We start from the raw sequence: 21,058 nt of genomic DNA on the forward strand, positions 1-21,058 counted from the left end.
CCGGTTAGCAGGCACCGCACCTAGTTTCTTCCTTATCTGGGTGGCCAGGTGAGGCGCCCTGCCCTCCAGACAAAAGGGCTGGCACGACACTAACGATCATTATAACAGCACTGAATGGTGACGGACTAGGAAGTTGATTTATTATGCTGGAGGGGACTCTACTTCAGGTCCTCAGGATGCTGAGGAGATGCAGAGAGAACGGACCACAGCGATAAGAAAGCCAGAGAGAGACTTGCAGAGTGGGCCGTGGGGAGCCCAGGCTTCCTCCTGGCTCAGACACAGTGTTGAGGTGGGTGGATGCCTGGCCTACTACCGAGAACTTCCACCTGTTGTCCCCCCTAGACACGCTCTTAGGATTCAAGAGCCTTGAGTTTCTGTGCCAGGCTGACCTTGGGTCCAAAGGTGCAGCCTTTTGTCGGGGAAAAGGAGCCATTCTTTACGAGGCTGGCAGCCAGGGCCTTTCTTAATTAAAATCATTCAGATGGAAAAATACAAAGATCAGTCTCCGTGTCTAAGGAGGTCTTGGGTATGTGTACCCAGATAACCCTCAGCAAGGAATGCGGAAGCAGCCGGGGGAACCTGCTCATACAAACCTCTTTGTTGAGTGTTCCCTCCCCTCTCCATGAGCTCAACCGAGGCTGGGGAAGGAGGGAGCCGGGGCCATTGGAAGAGGGATGGAGAGTCCACTCTACGCCACCAGCCATAATTATGGCAACACCAAGTTTCCAAAGAAAAGGACTAAAATCATACTGGGTTTTCCTGGGGGGCGCGGTGGGGGGTATTTAATACTGATCTTTTAAGTATAAATGTGTGTTTTTCTCCAAAGGTATTACTAAATCCTACCTACATTATGAGATTGGTCCTTTAATTTGTTTTTGCCTTCACAGAAACATTTCCCAATTAGGGGAAAGTTGGAGGGAATGCCCAGGGAGCTGCAATTAGGACTAGATTTTTATTTCTTTACCTCCAGCCTTGTTCTGTCCACATCTCGCAGGATTTTGTTGCGCCCTCTGTTGGTCACCATGAGCATTTCATATGGAAATATCTGAGAAGCGAAGACAAACATCTCTTCTAGAACACCGTGGATCATTTTATTAGCAAACAGAATCGACCGAAGCTCTAGGACTCCCCGACAGAGCTCCTAAGACAGTGATGGTGAACCTATGACACGCGTGTCAGAGGTGACACGTGAACTCATTTTTTTGGTTGATTTTTCTTTGTTAAATGGCATTTAAGTATATAAAATAAATATCAAAATATAAGTCTTTGTTTTACTATGGTTGCAAATATCAAAAAATTTCTATATGTGACACGGCACCAGAGTTAAGTGAGGGTTTTTCAAAATGCTGACACGCTGAGCTCAAAAGGTTCGCCATCACTGTCCTAAGACTATGATGAGGACATGGGAGGTGCCAGGCTCTCACAGGTGCCCCACAGCTCCCGGTGCCCCCTGTAGCCTGTGCCTTTGGGGATTCTGTTGTGGGAAAGAAGACACATTTGCCAAGTCCTGGGGATGACGGTAAACACCAGAAGAGAACTGGATAGCTTTGTATATTCTGTAACAATCTTCTTCTAAAACTGGCTCTCGAATCCACGGAGCCAGGCTGACCCAGAGCAGTGTTCTGGCAGATGACACACTGAGCCGAGTGCCCAGGGTCCCCAGGGAGCATGGTCCTTGGACACCTCTGGATCCAGGGCAACCAACTGTCCCAGTTTTCCCGGGACCAAGGAGGGTCCTGGGAGGCAAGACTTTCAGTGCAAAAACTGGGAAAGTCCTGGGCAAACTGGGACATACTGGTCATCCCACCTGGAGCAGCCGGCCGAGGCTCCCCTCAGCACTGGGCGTGCCTTGTAGGTTCATGGCAGGAGCCACATGAGTACCGAGGTCCCAGGAGACCCCCTGGCACTTCCTGTGAGCACGCAGCAGCACACACAGCGAGGCTGCTGACTCGGATGACGAAATGAGCCGAGGATGGCAAGGTGCTCTGGGACATGGCTTGCCTAGGGCACCAGCCTAGAGCCCAGCAGGCCTCGCCACGGAGGATGGGGAAAAGGCAGAAAAGCAAGTGTCTTCTAGGATTACCTCCCGGCTAGGCATCCCCGTGGGGGAGGGAAGGGAACAGCGCACTTGCCTTTGGCTCCAGCATGTTGGGCATAGACACTCCGCGGTCCATTCTCATGCCAGGCAGGTGGCCGTCCGGCAGGGTCTGCAACAGAGAAGCTGGGTCAAGGAGGAGCCCTTGGCTGGGTGGGAAGCTGGAGGCCTCTGTGGGCTCCTGAATCCTGATTGGGCCTCAGATCCTCGTCACTGCTTGAGAGATGCCATCTTAATCACTATGGGCATCTTAATCACACGGGCTTTCCAAAATGAGATCCTTGCTGCCCAAGAGCAGGAACACTGCTATTTTCTAATCAAGCTGGGGAAATAGCCTGGCTGAACTGTAGTGACTAGTCCCTGAATTGAGGCTCCAAGCATGAAAGTATATGGGATATAAAAAAGATTTACGAAGTTTATGATTGTTGATTCCTTATTTTTATCTTACGCTTCTTTGCATATTTTTCCTTTTCTCATTCTCTGTCATAATTTTTGAGGTTTAGGTGGTAGGAAAAAAGGAATGGTACCAAAGCATCTCTTTCCTTTTGGCCATATACCAATTCAGGTGGCCTGAATCCCCAATCAGGCCACCTGCATAGATGGGGGTTCGATCCTCGGTCAGGAGGCAATTGATGGATGTTTCTTTCACACATTGATGTTTCTCTCTCCCCCGTGCCTCTCTTTCCTTCCCTCTCCTCTCCTGTCTTTCTAAAATCAATGGAAAATATCCACAGATGGAGATTTAAAAAAAGGGGAGAATACACTGTACATGGGCGGACCCTGATGCTGAGCCACATCCCCCCGAGAGAGGACTCTTCAAGGCCATAGCAAGACGGTGCTCCGACACTGGCCTGGCTCCTGCCACGGCCCCCGCCTGCGGGGACAGTGGACCTGTGCACAGGCATGCCTGCTCCCCTGGCTCCTCCCAGCTGTGGACTAACGATTCCACAGATCAACCCAAATCAGCATCTTCTTAACAGAAACCCTTCCCTGCCGCAGCAGCACGCATCTGGATTGAAACATGGCTGTTCTGCTGGCGTGGACAACTCAAGAGGGACAGTGTTCCGTACCTGGTAGTCTGCAAAGAGAAGAGAAAGGAACTGTCAGCAGGGAAACACGGAAACATTAATACAGAGACTGTGTCTTGTTGCAACTGCCCAAACTTTCCCCCATGACCACGTTCGCTCCCTGCTCTGGTGCTCTGTACGGTACAGTGCCCGTCTGTCTGCCCCCTGAAGCCAGGAAATGCCTGCGCAGGTTCCAGTTATCAGTTAGACACCCTTCTCTTGCAGAAGTTTTCCCTGGCGCCGTGAAGGCGTTTCTGCCTTCTCTCTGCGTCTCCAATCATAGCATTTATCACAAAGAGCTTCTCTCTCACTCTCTTAGCTGTATGCATTTTTTTAAAATGTTTTCATTGATTTTTCTTTTCATTGACTTTTTAGAGACAGAGGAAGGGAGAGGGAGAGAGAGAAACATGGAGGGGGAAACATCAATCGGCTGCCTCCTGCACACCCCCTACTGGGGATTGAGCCTGCAATCAGGGCATGTGCCCTGAACGGAAATTGAACCCGTGACCTCTTGGTGCATGGGACAATGCTCAACCCACTGAGCCACACCAGCCAGGCTCAGCTGTATGCATTTGGAAGGTAGGCCCATCCATCTCTGGATCTCCAAGGGTCTGAGTGCTCAGCAGAAGTGATTACAAACTTGCTTCTTACAAACTCACTTCTCCTGGTCTCAGGTCACTAGAGATCCTTCGAAATGTTAACAAATGCTCTGCTAGCTCGCGGAGTGTGGGTGGGATCCCACTTCAGAACGTAAGGCAGCATGAACCCAGCGAATGTGCTTGTCACTGCACAGCCTGTGCCTGACCTCAGCCATGGTCAGTCAGTGTGGCCGCAGCACCCTCACCTCGCGCTCCCCCGCTGACGTCCCCGTAGCTGTTGTACTGAGCAAAGTCTGTAGAAACGGGCTGAAATGAGAAAAAACACAGTATTAGAAAACCAACTGCACAGTGATCGTTTGGGAGTCAGGTGAAAAGGAAGGATTTGCAAAACCTAAGAATTCTTCCCAAACTGAATTCCTAGGCCCTCACGATTTTCCTTCTACTTTTTCTACTTTCATGAGATCTCTTTATTTTTGGTAGTACAATCAATGCCGCTACTCAGCGGGTCCTCGGTAAGCAAGTACCTCTTGCTGATACATAATAAAATGTCTCTCCACACTGTCACACAATTACATCTATTCCAATGTGTTGTGGGGAGGGAGGTAGCAAAAAACTTTCCTATATATATTTTTTTAAAATATATTTTTTATTGATTTTAGAGAGGGGAAGGGAGAGGAATAGAGAGATATAGAGATTGATGAGAGAGAATCATCGATCGGATCCTCCTGAGGATCAAGCCCACAATCTGGGCATGTGCCCTGACCGGGAATCGAACCGTTGACTTCCTGGGCCACCCCAGCTGGGCTTTCCTATATATATATATATATATATTTTTTTTTTTTTACTGCAGAGATAAAGGCTCTAATAATTGTGTTTTGCTTGATTGCAGAAATATTTGCCACCCTATTACTTAACCTAGTCTTCTCATAAACTTACACAAGCTATTCTGTTATCCAAAGTCAATTTCCCTTTCTTTCAAAAGAAATATTTTGCCTATAATTCCAAGTGATTTATTAGGAGATCAGGGAGATTACAATTTTCATTATGTGCTAACACCGAGATCACCGCGTCAGTTGTATTCCGGGGATACGTCAGCACTTGGACCACGACTGACTCAGAAGTGATTGATGGGGAAACCTTACCCGGTGAAGCCCGTTTCTTCCATAGCCTGGGAGAGACGAGGTTTTAGATGACAGAACGTGTGAAGCTAAGTGAGAAAGAGGTAAAAAAGCAACTGTTAAGAAACAGGAAGTCCCATTCTTCAATGAAATTGGCAGCGTATCTTCTACCTTGCAGAATAGAAGATTCAGAAAAAAATAATCCAAATAATATTGGGCTGAAATGTTCACAAAACACCAGCCTATTAGGTGGTGCAGGGAATGGGTGGGGGGTGATATTACGGAGATGGGGTGGGGGTTCCTTACCTCTGAGTCCTCAGTACAAGCCTAACTACGCTGGTACTATTTCTATTTTGCAGGAGGAGAAATAGGGGCCAAAAAAAGTTAAGTATCTTGCCCAAGGTCACTCAGCTTGTAAATAGCTGAGCAAGGATTTGAACCCAGGACTCTCTGGATGCATAAGCCCATGCCTCGGGTGACATGGCGGCAAACACTGACCCAAAAGTCAGCCATGTAAGTTATCAGTCGGACTGGGCTCCTGGGAGGCCTGGGATGGATGCCTCACGAACGGCTGGGCTTTGGGGAAGGCAGACCTGGGCCTGAATCTGGGTCTGCAACTTAACGCCTCTGAATCTCTGGGCAAGTACTTCATCTTTTTAAGTCTTCATTTGCTGACCCACGTGGGTTTAGTGCGATCTATTCTTACAGAACATAATCGTGGAGTTGATTGGGACTCTGAAGATTAGTAACTACCCAATCCAAGGTCAATGCCAGGCGAGCATCTGAGAGGTGGCAGGGCACCCTGTTGAGGTCGTGGGCTCTGGGGTAGGATACCTGGACGCCTAAATCCAGGTTCTGCTAGTTATTAGTGGCGTGACCTTGGTAAGTTACCCCAACTTCCTATACCTGAGCTACAAATTTGGGATAATAATAATATTGCCTACTTCACTAGCACGTCATGAAGATTGAGATCATGTTTAGCAAAAATGCCTGCAGACAGTAAACACTAAACACATTTCTAAAGAACCAGAAGGGGAGGAAAGCAGGCACTAGTTCAGAACATGGGAGGAAAAATCTTGTGGGTTAAGAGAGAATTGGCTTTTGACAAATAGAAGCAGGGGAAACTATCCTGACATAGCCAATATGTAAGTAATGTCTTTCAAAAGTGTCAAACATAACACCACGAGTCTTCAGCTTTGTATTGAACACATTAATGTAAAATTACAACATTTAGAAAGTCTAGTTTGTGCTCTCCTGTTCTCTCTAAGAATTCCCTTTATGCTGCCTCCCTCTTCATGACTATTCTAACCTGAACCCTTGTGTCCTTAAGGTCCTTCCTCTAAAGGTAGGGGTGGGCAAACTTTTTGACCCGAGGGCCACAATGCGTTCTTAAACTCGACCGGAGGGCCGGAACAAAAGCATGGATGGAGTGTTTGTGTGAACTAATATAAATTCAAAGTAAACATCATTACATAAAAGGGTACGGTCTTTTTTTTTTTTTTTTTTTTTTTTAGTTTTATTCATTTCAAACGGGCCGGATCCGGCCCACGGGCCGTAGTTTGCCCACGGCTGCTCTAAGGGCTCCCCACTTGCAGCAGAAAGGAAACCCACATTTAAGGAAGAACCATGACATGCCTAGAAGCTATGTTGACATGGAGTGGGTTTCCCACACTTCCTTCCCTGGAGAACGCCCTGTGGGTTCCACCAGAAATGTCCTTGACTCTCCCGGAAGGTCCAGGCCGGGCCCTTGCAGGCAGGTGGCCGGCTGTCGGCTCAGGGGGAGGTGGTGGTTCTGCTCTCACCTGAGTTGATGGGAGAATCATAGCGACTGGCTGACAGGGCTGCCCTCTCCCGGCTCTCCCTCTCCCTCTCCATCTCTTCCTTCAGGATCAGCTGCCCCAGGCCTGAGTTGAGCTATTCACAAAGAAAAGAAAAATGGAAGGGAAGCCCGTAATTACTTTCATGGAAAATTTCCTTTTTAGAAGGTCCAGTGAGAAGTGCCGACTCGGGCAAAGCCTGGATGGACAGTCTCAGAGGCTGGTGGTGCCTCTGGAGCTCGGACAGGTTTTGGACCTTGAGTCCTCAGCCTCTTCAATGTCAAGGCTGGCATTTCCCTGTCAGGCTCCACGTCAGGAGGGTGTTCTCCCTCCCTCGCTCTCCCCCAAAGTGCCAGCAGGTGACCTCAGCAGGCATGTGTGAGTGTGTGTGGAGTTTTGATGTAGGAAGGGGACATTGGGAATAGTAGTCTTTAAAAAGAAATGACACTAATGTGTTTAAAAACAAGAAAAAAAAAAGTAAGACTTGCTCATTGTATAGATTTTAGAAAACCCGGAGAAGAGTAACCCATAACCCACCACCCAGAGACGCCCATTTGCATTGTGGTTTATAGCCATCCAGTACGTTTAGGCACATGTTATACAAAAACTGGGATCATACTATAAATGCAACTCTGCATCTTATCTTTTCATATAACTCGTATCATGTGCATTGCCCATGTGATTAAGCATCTTTGGAAAGTGTCATTGGAAGGGATTCATCAGTTCCTCATTGGAGGGAGAGTTTATAATGCCCTGGCCCCTCCACCCCAGGCTATAATTGCCTTTCTCTTGGTCTTCTGGATGCTGTAGGCCCATGTGAGAGAGAAGCCCACTAGGGCTTCTTAGAGGCAGTCTATTTCATCCCCTCTCCCCTGGCCCAGATATACAATAAGGTCCCATGAGTCCCGAGGAAAGACTTGGAGAAAGGCTCAATCCCAAGGGAATTTCTTCAGGAGAGCCTGCACCAGGGCAGGAAGGTGTTGAACAACCTGGTGTACACCTTGGCTCTACTGGGCCCTGCGGCATCCTTTCAACACAGGTACCACACTCACATGCCTGCTCAGGGTCTCACTCTCCTTGCAAAAGCCCACACCATCACACGGCCCTCTGACCTCCAGCCTTCAGGTCACCTCTTCCAGCACCCACTCAGTACTCTGTTGTATGACGATCACTAGAAGGCCCCTTGAGGGCTGGGACCACTTGGTGGCTTGACCATAGTAGTCACTCCAGAAATATGGACGGGAGAGAACTGAATGGAAGACTGCAGCGAAGTAGTTTAAGGACCAACCTTCATTAATTGCTCTTCCTGAAGCTGCCGGCGTCTCAGGAGTTCCTCATCGTCTTCCTCTCTGCCACTAGATCTGCGTCTCATGTCAGCTCCTAATTCCACAGCAAAGACAACTTCTCACATTAGCCGCACGGCAGGGGCATCGGACGGGACTAGTCCACCTGGGCTCAACTGGCCAGGCCGCCACGGTCGGCAGTGGTCTTGGCCATGAGTGAACAGCACCAGGAGAAAGAGGAGCCTACAGCCAGCTCAGCGCTACTTGGCTGCTTTCTCCAGACAGCGGGTCTGTTTGACATGCGGGTTGAATGTGGGATCCGGTGAAGCCTAGATTTGGCCTCCCTATAATTGGTCTGCTCAATTAAAGCTCGGGTTTGCCACTGCGATGGGGTCTGAGTCCTCCCTGGTTAGAGCTCTCAGTAGTAAGTAGGAGGAGCATCTACACTTATTTCAATGTCCCTGAGGTCAATTTTAAAATAGAGAAACATCTATTAAATGCTTTTAAATAGTCACTCGTTTATGACAAGGTTTAAAATCTTATAGTTTCTTCTGCTGAATAGATAGGTTGCCGTAATAATATCACTCTGTCTTCATCCTTAAACTCAATAACAAGTATGCTTTTTATGTAGGGATGGCTCTCTAATGCTTCCTTTTTCTCAGCCCTTTGAACAATGATTATAAAAAGCTTTCTACTGATCAAAACTCAATAAAAATTCTCACTACAGCAATAGAGCTAAAAAGCTACTTCCTTTGGTACAGTATAGCAAGTCATGTACAATTTTTAAGCTTCCTGGTAAAGGGAGACAGAGGGTGGAAAGGAAGAATCGGTCTAAATGGTTGGAAAATTAAGATAATGAGTGTTTTTCCTAAATTGCTTGGACAATCTGACTGTGGGAGGAAACAGGAAAGCTTGCTAATCTAATCAAAACAAACCTTAATCGTCTCAGTTTTTCTTATTTTGATTAATGAGCCAGAAATTGCCTTCATTTTGGAACCCCAAAGAGGTTTAAACTATTTAGGCATGTCAGTTTCAACAACAAAATGTTAATTCTCCTGCCCCCTTTGGGTCTGGCTGCGGTAGAAACCCCACAAAGCAACGTGACTGAACTGGGAACCTCAAGGTCCCCACGAACTGCCTGGCAGAGAAAAGCTGGTATGATTGGCTCTTAGTTCCTAAAATCATAAATGTCAAGGTGAGTATTCTCTCTTTATATTAATAAAAATGAATAAGCACAAGTTTGCAAGAATCAGCTATATCTCAAGGCAACATCGTGTAGAGAATACTTGTGAGTGATGAACCCAAGATGGGTTTCCTTCGACTATTTCTATACGTAGAAATTGCTTTAAAATCTACATAGTATAGTGCTTGTAAAAGGTATTCCAAAAGTAAATGGATAAAAAATAGCATGAGGAAAACAATTTGGAAATTTTGGAAAATTGAAGGCCTTTTAGGTTGTTAACAGAAATGTGATAAGTTAGTCACATTTGTATGTCCAACCCACTAAGCTTTTAGTATCAGCGTCTGAGTTTGCTTAACATCACTTTTTAGGCCAAGTGATTTCACTACTGACAAAACAGTAAAGAAAGACATAGACACAATTCTAGAGCATACATTTGAGGTTCAAAGCAAAGAATGAAGCAGCTGAAATGTGACATCGGAGCACAGAATCATGGACATGAAGGATGTAAAATCACGTAACTTTACACGCGTCATTTCAGAACGCGTAACTGCAGTAGCCCTCCTTAGAAACGGAGAACGAGATCTCGTAAGGAAAGTGAAAGTGCTCGGGGTTAAGATTAGCTGTTAAGAGAACTGCCATTACAAGCAGAAATAGTCTAAAACAAATTTGAAAGAAGCCATGCTTCCATGGACCCTCGGTTAATTCACCAGCTGACTTCTAATTATATAGAACAATGTTCTTGCCAAGAGGCTTTGATTCAATGGCATTCAAAAGAGTTACCGACTTGGCGGTAATGACTCCGAGGGTCCATGCGCATCATCCGTTTTAGACCAGTTCTGCACCTTGGTGATTAGGTTAGAGCAAGGCTCTGGTGAAGGGGTGCTGGTAGCTTGGAAGCATTTTGCACACACATTAATACCGCATTAGTTCTTCCCACTATTCTACCTCCTCTTGGTCGTACTTTTCTTAAAAACCTGGCATATTTTTAAGCATTGCACTTTGAGATCTCCTAGCAACCTGTCCATTTGGCTTAGCTGTAACAGTCGCATACCTACGGCGGCAAGTGAGGGGGGACCAGGCCAATGGTCCGTCTCAATCTTTGGGATCTCGCTGGGGTCTGGCGCCTGCGCTGCTGGGAACTTGGAAAACTTGATGATGTCTTCTGCAGACTTGCTCTGGGCTGCCAAGGCAGCTGCATCTAGGCGGAATCAGGGGAGCTTAGCTACCGGTCTGCAAGGCCGTGGTGGTCAACCCACTCACAGGTCTTGTTCTCTGGCAAAGGTTTCCACTCCAGACAGCTCTGCTTATAGCCATTATCAATCCATCACCCGGTCAGTGGTGCCCAGTGACAGCTCAGCTCGTTGGATGCTCCACCAGAAACAAAGCTTCATCTCACGCCTGTTCTATATCTGCTCTGGAGCCTGCTATCCAATACTAGCAACGTGGCAATTTACATTAAATTAATGAACTTAGCCCTGGCCGGTTTGGCTCAGTGGATAGAGCGTCGGCCTGTGGACCAAAGGGTCCTGGCTTCAATTCCAGTCAAGGGCACGTACCTCGGTTGCAGGCTCCTCCCCGGCCTGTGCCCTGGTTGGGGCTCGTGCAGGAGGCAACCAATCGATGTGCTTCTCTCACATCGATATATCTCTCTGTCTTTCCCTGTCTCTTCCACGCTGTCTAAAAATCAATGGAAAAATATCCTCGGGTGAGGCTTAAAAAAAAAAATTAAATGAAAAAAATTTTTTAAACTAAAATTCAGTTCCTCAGTTGCACATTTTAAGTGCTCAATAGCCACATGTGATTACTGCCTATTGTATTAGACAACAGTTATAGAACATTCCCAGCATCCTAGAAATTTCTATTGGGACAAACTCCTAGAGCAATTAGACATCTGAATTAGTCACTTGAAATTAAAGAGCTGAGTTAAAAGCACGATACTGTCACTTGACTGCAGTTGTTAATCATAAGCGGGCTGGCTGTCTTTTGGCTTCTTAGCCACAAATATACTGCTCCAGTTCATTGTAATACTTCTATACTATATGGGGTGTCCCCCCCCCCCCCCCGCAAATGTATACACGCACTTCAAATAATGATAAAGGCAGTTACAACTTTCAAAATTGAGCTATCAGCTGTGAAGGTGTATACCCATTGTTTTGGGGGCGCTTGTACATGGGTCCTTGAGTCCCAGGAGAAAAGGGTCTGCACACACAAGTGAATCACCCAACTTTAAAACACAGGGGCCAGCCTGGCAGCACCAGGCCTGCACAGGGTTCTGAATGGCTCTGCTTAGAGGAAGCGTCCGCGGCTTAGAGCCCCAAATCTAATCAGAGATGGAGCCCAGCAAGGGGGGAGAAATGCTCAGCTCCTACCTCTGCCAAGTGACCTGGGCTGTTACCAAACATTTCAAAATATTTATGTTGCTTTAAGTAAAACGTCCTCTCTCCCAGGGCTCACAGCTTGTTGAATTTGGATACAATTCTTTGAATCGTCAGCTCCCAGTCCTCATTCTTATTGAAAACTTCTAGGTCTCAATTTGCTTAAGTGACTTGACCAAGGTCGTCCTTTGCAATAATAAGGAACAAGGCCTTGGCCAGGTTTGGAAGAGTGTTTCTCTGAATCATTAACCTCATGAGAAAAAAAAATAATTCAGGCTGGAAAATACTGCATAAATACGCTCTTCTTAAAGAAGAACAGAATGTGTTAGTGCAGTAAAGGCTGAGTTCTGTATTACAAAAAAGAAAAAACAGTGTGCCTTCCTCTAAACCTAGCATTTTCCAAATGCACCAGGGCGGACACCAGGTTTCTGTAGGACCCGTTTCTACTGCATGGACTGCCTGTTCTGCAGAATGTCCTTTGGGACGTCTGCTTTGGCTGCGCTACTCTAATTGATTAATTAATTATAACGGTCTGAAGGAAAAGAGGAAAGTCAAAGTAAATTTCAAGAAAAGAAGCCAATTAATCCCTTCCAAATAAATCATCTTACATTATTCCATCTTTAGTCTTAGTCATTTGATTATTTTTGTTTGGAGCGGCAGGGCCTAAAGATTCCAGTATTTCAAAAGACTCTAAATGGATCAATCTAACTGAGAATCTTATTCTTAAATTTGGAAAACAAAAAAAAAAGTGTGACTTCAAACAGTACTTACTCATTAGAATTGGTGAAGTCAGTAAACATTCATATGTTAATGAGTGGGTGACAAGACATTAAACCATAAAAAAAACAAAAACAAAAACAATGTTAACAAACTTAAAAAAGCAAGCATGTGGTGTAAAATCTTAAATAAATAAATAAAAAAAACCAGAATGAAGAAGAAAGTCATAATTCCACAAACATTACAATACATACATTCTCTTTCCCGCCGAGAATGTAGGCCTAAATATGTCCCCCTGTGCTTTTTTGACTTTGTTTGCTTTTCGTGTCATCCTAATCCTTAAGGACTCATTAATGTCAATTACCTTTTAAAGGCAGCCTTCAAATTTCCGGGCACAGTTTGTGTATAATTTTCTGAAATCACTTAAAGACCTATCTTGGCTTTAGAAGAATCCATTCACCAAGATTGGTGGCAGATAAATATTGAGAGACCTAATTGGGGGGGGGGGGGGTGATTTACACATAGTGAGGTCGTTTCCTGGGCTTCAAAATTCCATACTCCCAGACAAGGAAAGCACCACTCTAAATCCACAGCAGTGATTCTTGGCTTGCAGGCATTTCACAGACAAACTAGCCTAACTCACAGATTGGAGAAAACGGAGGGACAGAGGAATTGTGTCCATGACATCCTAAATCACAGAGCCGTGGAGGTGAGGAGCGGGGACGAGGGCCAGGACTCCGAGTCAGCGTGTGTCCCGTCCACTCCATCACCGGGCACAGATGTCTTTATGCTACAGAAGAAACTGGGGAACTGGACAGCCAAGCTGATAGGGCTTCGTCAAATTAATTGTTCCGGAAAGCTGGCTTTCACTAGTTTTAATTAGCTAAATTGTAAGCTGATCAAAGTAGTTATAGAGGTTGGTTAAATTATTAAATGGCAGAGAAAAAACAAACATGTCTTGTTAGGGTGTTTGTGAGTTATTGTGTGGCTAGTCCTACCCCTTCTCAATGAATGGCACCATACGTGGTTAGATGGGCTCAGAAATGAGGTAGGAGCTTCCTGACCACGCTAAGCCTCCTCCCTCTAGAAACCCCAATTTCACACTGTTTGCATCTCAGGAGGACATCAAGGCACAATTTGCTGGGCACCCCAGTTTGATTCTCGAAAGCAGCAGCTGATAAGCCTTTCAGAGGACAGCAAAGAGAAGTTCAGTCAACGCTGCGACGCTGCTACTTAAAAGCTAACGCGGAGGAAGCGGGTTTTACCATGCTGTTTGTAGATGGGTGGTTTTCGGTAAATGTTGATCCCTTGATCTGTGGAAATGAAAAGCAAAGGTGTGTGATTATGGGAACCAGTTCCGCGATGGGAAAAACAGAACAAGCAAGAGGCAAACCAAACTGAAGACTCTTGAACAAATACAACCCAGACAGTCAACTTTTGTATTACAAAGAGCGGTGTTACTGGAAGCAGAAATTACAGGAATGAGCGAATCACTACACCAAGTGATGTGAAATCCTTTGTAATACATCTAAGCATATATAGAGATGTCATTAATTCATGGGCCATTTATTTCCAATACACATTTCACTAAAAGTGGGACTAAAACAGGAAGAAATGCAAGCAGTGGAATACTCTACATTGAGGAAGACATAACCAGTTTGGGGAAAATCCCCAAAATGCTACTGTCTAGAAATTGAGCTCCCAGTAGATACCAGTGGCTCAATTTCCTTCTCAACTAATGAATGGAACAGTGGAAAGCAATGTAGAAAAACAAGGAGTAATTTCTTTAAACACAGAAACACTTTGTATGGGCAAAACTAGTCTGATGTATTACCAGGATGTTTGTCTAACTCCTATAGGCCAATTTTTTTTTTTTAAAGGCTGAGATGCCAAATATTATTCACATATTTATACAGGACCCCATTTGATTATGCTGTCATTTCACTTTGAGCACAAATACTCAGGAAATGTCAAAAGCTTTGTTTCCCCAGAACCCTGGGCACTGCATCTTGGTGCGGCATTTTTCATGAAAAAAAAAGGAGGGGGGGGGGGAGAGGGTCGCTCAACTTGGTAACATTGATTTTCAAGGTTCAAAAGCACTTTTAAAAAAGGCAATCCTAGCTTAGTGGAATGAATCTCAATGAAGTTTCCTCTGTTTTATTAGGTCAGTTTGGAATGCAAAAGGAAAAAAACCGATTTCAGATCCCAACTATGTACACTAGCATGAACATAACGGGTCATGTATTAAACCACTTCCAGGAACTAAAAGAAGCAAAACAATGTGCTTCCCACGGAAAAATGGTGCCGGGACTTCGGATGGCCAATCTTGCCTTTGCAAACGGGGCTGAGCCTAAACATGACGATGCCGGCGGGTTCTGATTTTCCCAGTTCCGGTGGCCAGTGACTGTTTGTGCTGTGACACAGGTGCTGCGACCGCAGAGCGAAGCTGGCAGCACCGCGCCTAAATTGCAAGATCCCTTTGCGGCTCCGGGGGTGGTTAGTGAGGGATAGGCTCGGAGAGACCATTTTACTCCGCTCAGAAAAGCCCGGGGGAAGAGTCTCCACGTCGGAGACACAGGAAAAAGAAAAGCATGCAGAGTCGCTGTGGTTCCATCTTTAGAACAAGGAGGTCACTGCATTGCCATTGTGCTAATTAGTCAATGACCAAGCCACAGCGTGATATCTTAGGAGCCGCTGATATCAAGGTGAAATTAAAATTTTAGTAAAAACAACACAACTCAAACCCTCATTCCTTCTCTCTCTGCCTCCCACACCCCTTCAAAAATAACTTGGGAAAACCGAACCCTTCAATGTCATCCTGGCGGTCCACACATAACGTTTTTGAAAGGCCCCCTGGGTCAGATCCTGCAATTTAGGGTTTGCCAACTGCACATCCCAATGTAAAGAGCATGAGCAATGGAGACAAGACAGAGGTGACAAGGCTACATTCTACACTGTGACAGGACACCATGACAGAGACCGCGTCAGCTCCTACCTGGAACATGGAAATGTTTAGGGGCCTGAGCGTAAGTTGGAGTTAGAGGGCGGCTGTCTGGCCGGTGGGGGAGAGGGGAGTTCCGGCCGCTGGACGGCTCATTGCCTCCAATGAGAAGAATGGAGAAAACAAAATGAGAGAAGGGACAGCAATAAAGGAAACTGAGCGAGCGTAATAAAACTTCAAAATCACCAACGGGGAGGAGGTACGTCAAAAAAGGAGGAACGAAAGAAACAAACTCAACGTAGCAACGTGGCTGGCAAAGGGGGGATCAGGTTTAGTTTCCCGTAAGAGAGGTTTGAGTTCAGGTCACGGTGGTAAAGCAGCGAGCAGCGAGGCACGTCATCCAAGGCATGGGGCTGAGCTGTGAGCAGGCAGGGCGCTGATCGGATGGGGCGTTGGGTACGAGGAATGGAAGGCGCCGGGTAATGGTTCAGGACCAGTTGTTAGATGGTTAGATCCCAAGCGTGTGAAGGAGTGGGATAGGCAACCCAAATACAAGCCTTCCAGGCGTGATGACAGAGGCTGGTGGCTGGCCTGCATTTCTCTGAACGAAGGCTACGCCGGGAGCCCGTGTGGTCACCCGGCCTTGCCCTGAGCAACCCAAATGCCTTCACTGCAGCTTGTGTTTCTGTTTCCTCTTTGAAATACACCAGACGAGGCAGGCCCCTTTCTTCCAGGGACTGTGGGACCACACATACCTCTCTCCATCTTTCTCTACAAAGAGGAGGCACCACCCACTCTAATAACTGGACACCTGGGGTGGCTGGGCCCTGAGCTATGAGCGAGGATAAGTAGATGAAGGAGATTTAGTCCCTGCCCTCCCGGGGCCAGAGTCCACCTAACGCAGTGGTTCTCAACCTTCTGGCCCTTTAAATACAGTTCCTCATGTTGTGACCCAACCATAAAATTATTTTCGTTGCTACTTCATAACTGTCATGTTGCTACTGTTATGAATCGCCATGTAAATATCTGATATGCAGGATGGTCTTAAGCGACCCCTGTGACCCGCCAAAGGGGTCGCGACCCACAGGTTGAGAATTGTTGACCTAAGGAGTCAGACTTAAGACACATAAATATAATACCCTGCCATAGCATTCAGAGGCATATGAAAAAATTATGACACTCAGAGAAAGGTGTGCACCATCAATTCCTCAGGAAGCGACAGAAAGATATGAGAATTGCGTGGGACACGGCAGAGTACGCTCGCCAGGTGGGTGGTGGGCAGAGGGTGGGGACGCTCAGATTTCAGAAGGCTGGAGCCTCCTAAGGAAGGAGGCATGGGAGGGCACAGTGGGCGGGAGCAGCAGGGCTGGCCACTGGCTGGAAAGCGTGGTGTTTTTGGAGGAGAATGGGGAGGGGTGTGGAGAGGACGCTGGGCGTGGCTGCAGGAGCCCTGAGAGCTACCACTGCCTCCGCCCTCCCTGCTGACCACGGGAACTGCAGGGGTGAACGGAGAACTGTCTCCCATTCTGTGGGTTGTCTTTTACTTTCTTGATAGCCCTTTAAAGCAGAAGTTTTAAATTTTGATGAAGATCAGTTTATCTAATGATGACAGCTTAAAATAAATCATAGATTTTTAAAAAAAATATATAGCAAGAGCTGATTTTTTTCTACCATCTTTTTAATTTTTTTTAAAAAGGAGACATAGTTGACATATAACACTGTACTAATTTTAGACGTACAAAAGCCAGTTTCCTCAGTTAGGCCAAACTGTTCTAAATCTGGCCAGCAGAAAATGAAAGATGTCAACTGCTGGAGTTTCAAAACAACACATTTCATAGTTTTAGTCTCTCAATATGTGCAATTTTAGGTAACCAGAGCACAGGTCTGTACCAAATGGGCAGTACGATATTTCAGGTGTGAAACCTGAATTTAACTGGCTCAAATAAATATTCTAAGTTTTTGGTTATCATATTCTGAAACTTTTGTCTTCCCCCCACCCTCAAGTCACTTGAGCATCTAGCTCCCAATATATTATAATTAGACTTTACTACTTAAGTCAGACGTTAGCTTCTAAACACTATGACTCTTCACTCTAAACTGCGATGTATTCAAAAACTCATTTCAAAAAACGCTATCTCATTTACTATCACTCTCCTAAAAAGAAGCAACCGGTTCCTGCCTGAAAAAAATGAGTATTATTAACACAGGTAGAAGCAAGCAGGGGAGGGAGACTATGCGTTATGTTTAGAAGAAAATCCCACTTTAAATCTAAGGAAGAATTAGAACTCGGTCTCATTCATCTGTGTGCTCAGCACAGCGCCTGGCCAGAGTGAGTGCCCAGTAAATGTCTGTGAATGAACGACTGAAGGAGGCCAACGAACTAACCAGGAAGCTCTTCATGGCCTAATGTGGTGAGCACCACTGCAGGGTTAGCCACCATCTTTGCTTCATTAAAGGCAGCGATGGGATCACTATCGCACCCCGTTTTTATAACGTTCCCATTAGAGCCGATCCTCAATAACCCCAATTTAACTGTTTCATTTCAGGGGAATTCTTGACTCCTCTAAACATTAGGGATTATTCAGAAGAGTGACCCATTATTGAAAAACAGAATACTTCTTATGGGCTCTTCTCCAAAGAAATTCTAGAGACACTCAACTTTCTCGCTTTCTTTGAGGTTGGTTTTTTGAAGACTCATTCTGCAGACCCTCCGCACGGGGTGCTATTGCTTCTGAACCCCACTGCTCCTCCCTGCACCCGCTGCCTCTAGCCTCCCTGCACTTGTACATCAGCCACTTCAGGGAAATGTTTGCGCAGGTGTGGGCTATCATGTCCAATCACAAGAAACACCATTACATTTGTTTTGATAATTTTTAGCCAGAGTCATGTGCACCCACAAATATCTGCGTGTACAGGACACAGGGTTTAAAGTTATTGGAACTGGCATTTGCCTGACTATGAAATATCTTCCCTTCATGAAGGTGCTCTGCTGGCAAGTGGCCGTAGAAGCCCATCCCTTCTCGGATGCGGCCGACGACTCTCTGAACTCCCAGGGGGTGCATGCCAGCCGAACGCTGGCACCAGTTGGGCACAGTTCTTTATTTGGCTGCATATCTTCAGCAACCATTGACCTTTCTAGTTCCTAGAAAAAGCCCTCATGTGTTCAAGTCTTTGTAAGTAGATTTAACTCTATAATCATTTAACACCTCCCACAGTCCTAGCTGGTTTGGCTCAGTGGATAGAGCGTTGGCCTGCAGACTGAAGGGTCCCAGGTGCAATTCCGGTCAAGGGCACATGCCAGGGTTGCAGGCTTGATCCCAGTAGGGGGCGTGCAGGAGGCAGCCAATCAATGATTCTCTCTCATCATGGATGTTCCTATCTCTCCTTCTCCCTTCCTCTCTGAAATCAATAAAAATATATAAATAAAATAAAATAAATCTCCCACAAAAGTTCAAAGCAAGGTAAAGACTCAGCAACATGCCCATCCGAGCGACTCTGTACCATATGATTTCCTCACATCATGAGGGTTCATTGGAATAAGGGCTCAGCATACACAGCGCTGCTAGGTACCATGTGCTTCACCCTTGGAATACCAAAGGCATGACAAACTTTTGTCATTTTTCAAAAAAAAAGAAATATTCTCAAGATAGGCCTGTTTCTAACTTTGCTAGGTTAAATACCCTACCTTCAAGTGATAAAACTTTTAACTCTATCCTGGAAGGAAATAACTGATGAGGCCCTAAAAGGTTATTTTTGTGCTTAGTTTATTATGTAAGTAACTAGGGGCCCGGTGCACGAAATTCGTGCACTGGGTGTGTGTGTGTGGGGGGAGTGTCCCTCAGCCCAGCCTGCCCCCTCTCACATACTGGGAGCCCTCAGGCGTTGACCCCCATCACCCTCCAATCGCAGGATCGGCCCCTTGCCCAGGCCTGACGCCTCTGGCTGAGGCATCCGGCCCGGGCAGCGGGGACCCGCAGCTGCAGCAGCCCCGCGATCGTGGGCTCCGCTTTAGGCCCAGGCAAGGGACCCCTAGCTCCTGGGACTGCCAGCTTCGACCGTGCCCAGCTCCCATCGCTGGCTCCACCCCTGCTTCCTGCTATCACTGGCCAGGGCGGAAAAGGCACCTGATTCTCCAATCATGGCTGGGGGGCAGGGCAAAGGCGGCCCCAGGGCCGCCTTTGCCCTGCCCCCCAGCTCTTAGCTCCCCCCTGGGTTTCTGATCACTGTCAGTGGCAGGGGGCTTCTTCCTGCTTTCCCTTTGCCTCCCTGCATTGTGCCTACATATGCAAATTAACCGCCATCTTGTTGGCAGTTAACTGCCAATCTTAGTTGGCAGTTAATTTGCATATAGCCCTGATTAGCCAATGAAAAGGGTAGCTCGTACGCCAATTACCATTTTTCTCTTTTATTAGTGTTGATGTATGAGGCAGCAGATGAAATAGCGTATATGAAGGTATCGTCATCATCATCATCACCTACCAGCCCAGAGTGAAGGCACTGCTGACAAATAATATAATAGTGTATTTATCACATAATATTGTATATGGCGCACTCCCAGCCATTTTGTTCCTTCACATGAATCCTTGGATTGGCTCCTGAAAGTTGGCAGCATCTAGAATTTCATGACAGTTCCCAGATCGCTAGTCCCTGTCTAAAGCTTCAATAGTGTCATGGCTCCCTTCAGCGAGTGTCCAATCGCTGTCTGAGCCCGAGCCACTCATCTGATTGATATATTTCGTGGACACAGAACGTAATGTCTCCCAGTATTTCAAAGCGAGGGAAGAGAAACGCAGAAAGCACAGCACAAACAGATCCAAACAGAGTGAAGATTCCAAACCTCCAGGCATGCACTTGCCCAAATGACCCAACAATGACATACCAGAATGAGGCTGCAAGGAAGGTCAGAAAACAGAAAAGAAGACACAAGAAACAAGACAGAGGCTACAGGAAGTGGACGGGGAAGCCACTGAGACAGAGCCAGCCTGTGATGCGCATCTCAGCTTTACACCCGTGCAGACACCCTCAGCTCCGCAGACCCCGGGGCCCGGGCCGCATGCATGAGAAGTAAGGACCAGGAAGTGGGCTTGGGCCCTGGGGGGCTGGGCTTCAGGCTGCCAGAGTGGAAGGGCCCTCCCTTCTAGCTGCACGTTCCTCGGATGGTCATCCTACCCCGGGGGCCTCAAGCTCTCCAGCTTACATTTATTTTCAAAACTCCCCTGAGACCACAACACAAGCTCCAAGAGGAAAGGAACCGTTCCAATGGAGGGCCGTGGGAGCCTGGGGTGCCCTGCCCACGTGCTTCTCCGATGGCCATGAGTTCCCTCCACGTGGGAATTTCCAGAAGTGGGAGAGGCCTTCCATGTGAATGGGTAGATGTTTTTTCATAACAACCAAGAAGTAATTCTCTGGAGAATCAGCATTTAGCCATGCAACTATGCCAGGCTTTTATAGTTACTGTACAAATTCTCCATGGTTCATTTTGTAGTTCGGTAAAAAGCTCATCTACTTTTAAAACTGAGCATATACTGTGATGTACATTATATTTTACATTTTCTATATTTTTTAGTTTATTTTCTATAGACTCTGTCATATGAACAAGCTATAGGTATATGTGCAGTGAAAAGAAAATGGGAGATTATCAGGTGTTTTTAAGTATAAGTTCAGGGTCATGCTAACCCCGCTTAGCCTAATGTTGTTTATCACTTAAATCCATAACACTTGTGTCAAAAACTTCAAATTCAGACTGAAAACAGGAAAGTATATCCATATTTTTTTAATACAGGTCCACTTAGACACACAGAGGTGCTGTAATTTTTAGAACCAGTTGATACTTCTATTAAAAAGCAAAAATTGCTAATTTTGT

At 46.3% G+C, this 21,058-nt stretch overlaps 1 protein-coding gene across 11 annotated transcripts in view; it reads right to left on the reverse strand.

Annotated features, from left to right (window-relative positions):
• ABLIM1 (actin binding LIM protein 1) overlaps window positions 1-21,058 on the reverse strand; it is a 243,771-nt gene that overhangs the window by 4,162 nt on the left and 218,551 nt on the right. For 5 of the 11 annotated variants that reach the window (XM_059661512.1, XM_059661511.1, XM_059661509.1 and 2 more), the window contains 8 exons: window positions 15,250-15,354; window positions 13,520-13,567; window positions 10,214-10,360; window positions 7,985-8,076; window positions 6,682-6,793; window positions 4,904-4,968; window positions 4,007-4,067; window positions 2,139-3,173 (listed from right to left, as the gene is read on the reverse strand). In XM_059661512.1, coding sequence (XP_059517495.1) covers window positions 3,058-3,173; window positions 4,007-4,067; window positions 4,904-4,968; window positions 6,682-6,793; window positions 7,985-8,076; window positions 10,214-10,360; window positions 13,520-13,567; window positions 15,250-15,354 — 746 coding nt within the window. In that variant the 3' untranslated portion in view covers window positions 2,139-3,057. Of the gene's footprint in view, window positions 1-964; window positions 1,046-2,132; window positions 3,174-4,006; window positions 4,068-4,903; window positions 4,969-6,681; window positions 6,794-7,984; window positions 8,077-10,213; window positions 10,361-13,519; window positions 13,568-15,249; window positions 15,355-21,058 lie in introns of those variants that run through there. The other 6 variants (XM_059661505.1, XM_059661507.1, XM_059661514.1 and 3 more) reach the window with 5 other exon arrangements.

Source organism: Myotis daubentonii, chromosome 13 (genome assembly GCF_963259705.1).
Source record: "Myotis daubentonii chromosome 13, mMyoDau2.1, whole genome shotgun sequence".
Lineage (NCBI taxonomy): Eukaryota > Metazoa > Chordata > Mammalia > Chiroptera > Vespertilionidae > Myotis > Myotis daubentonii.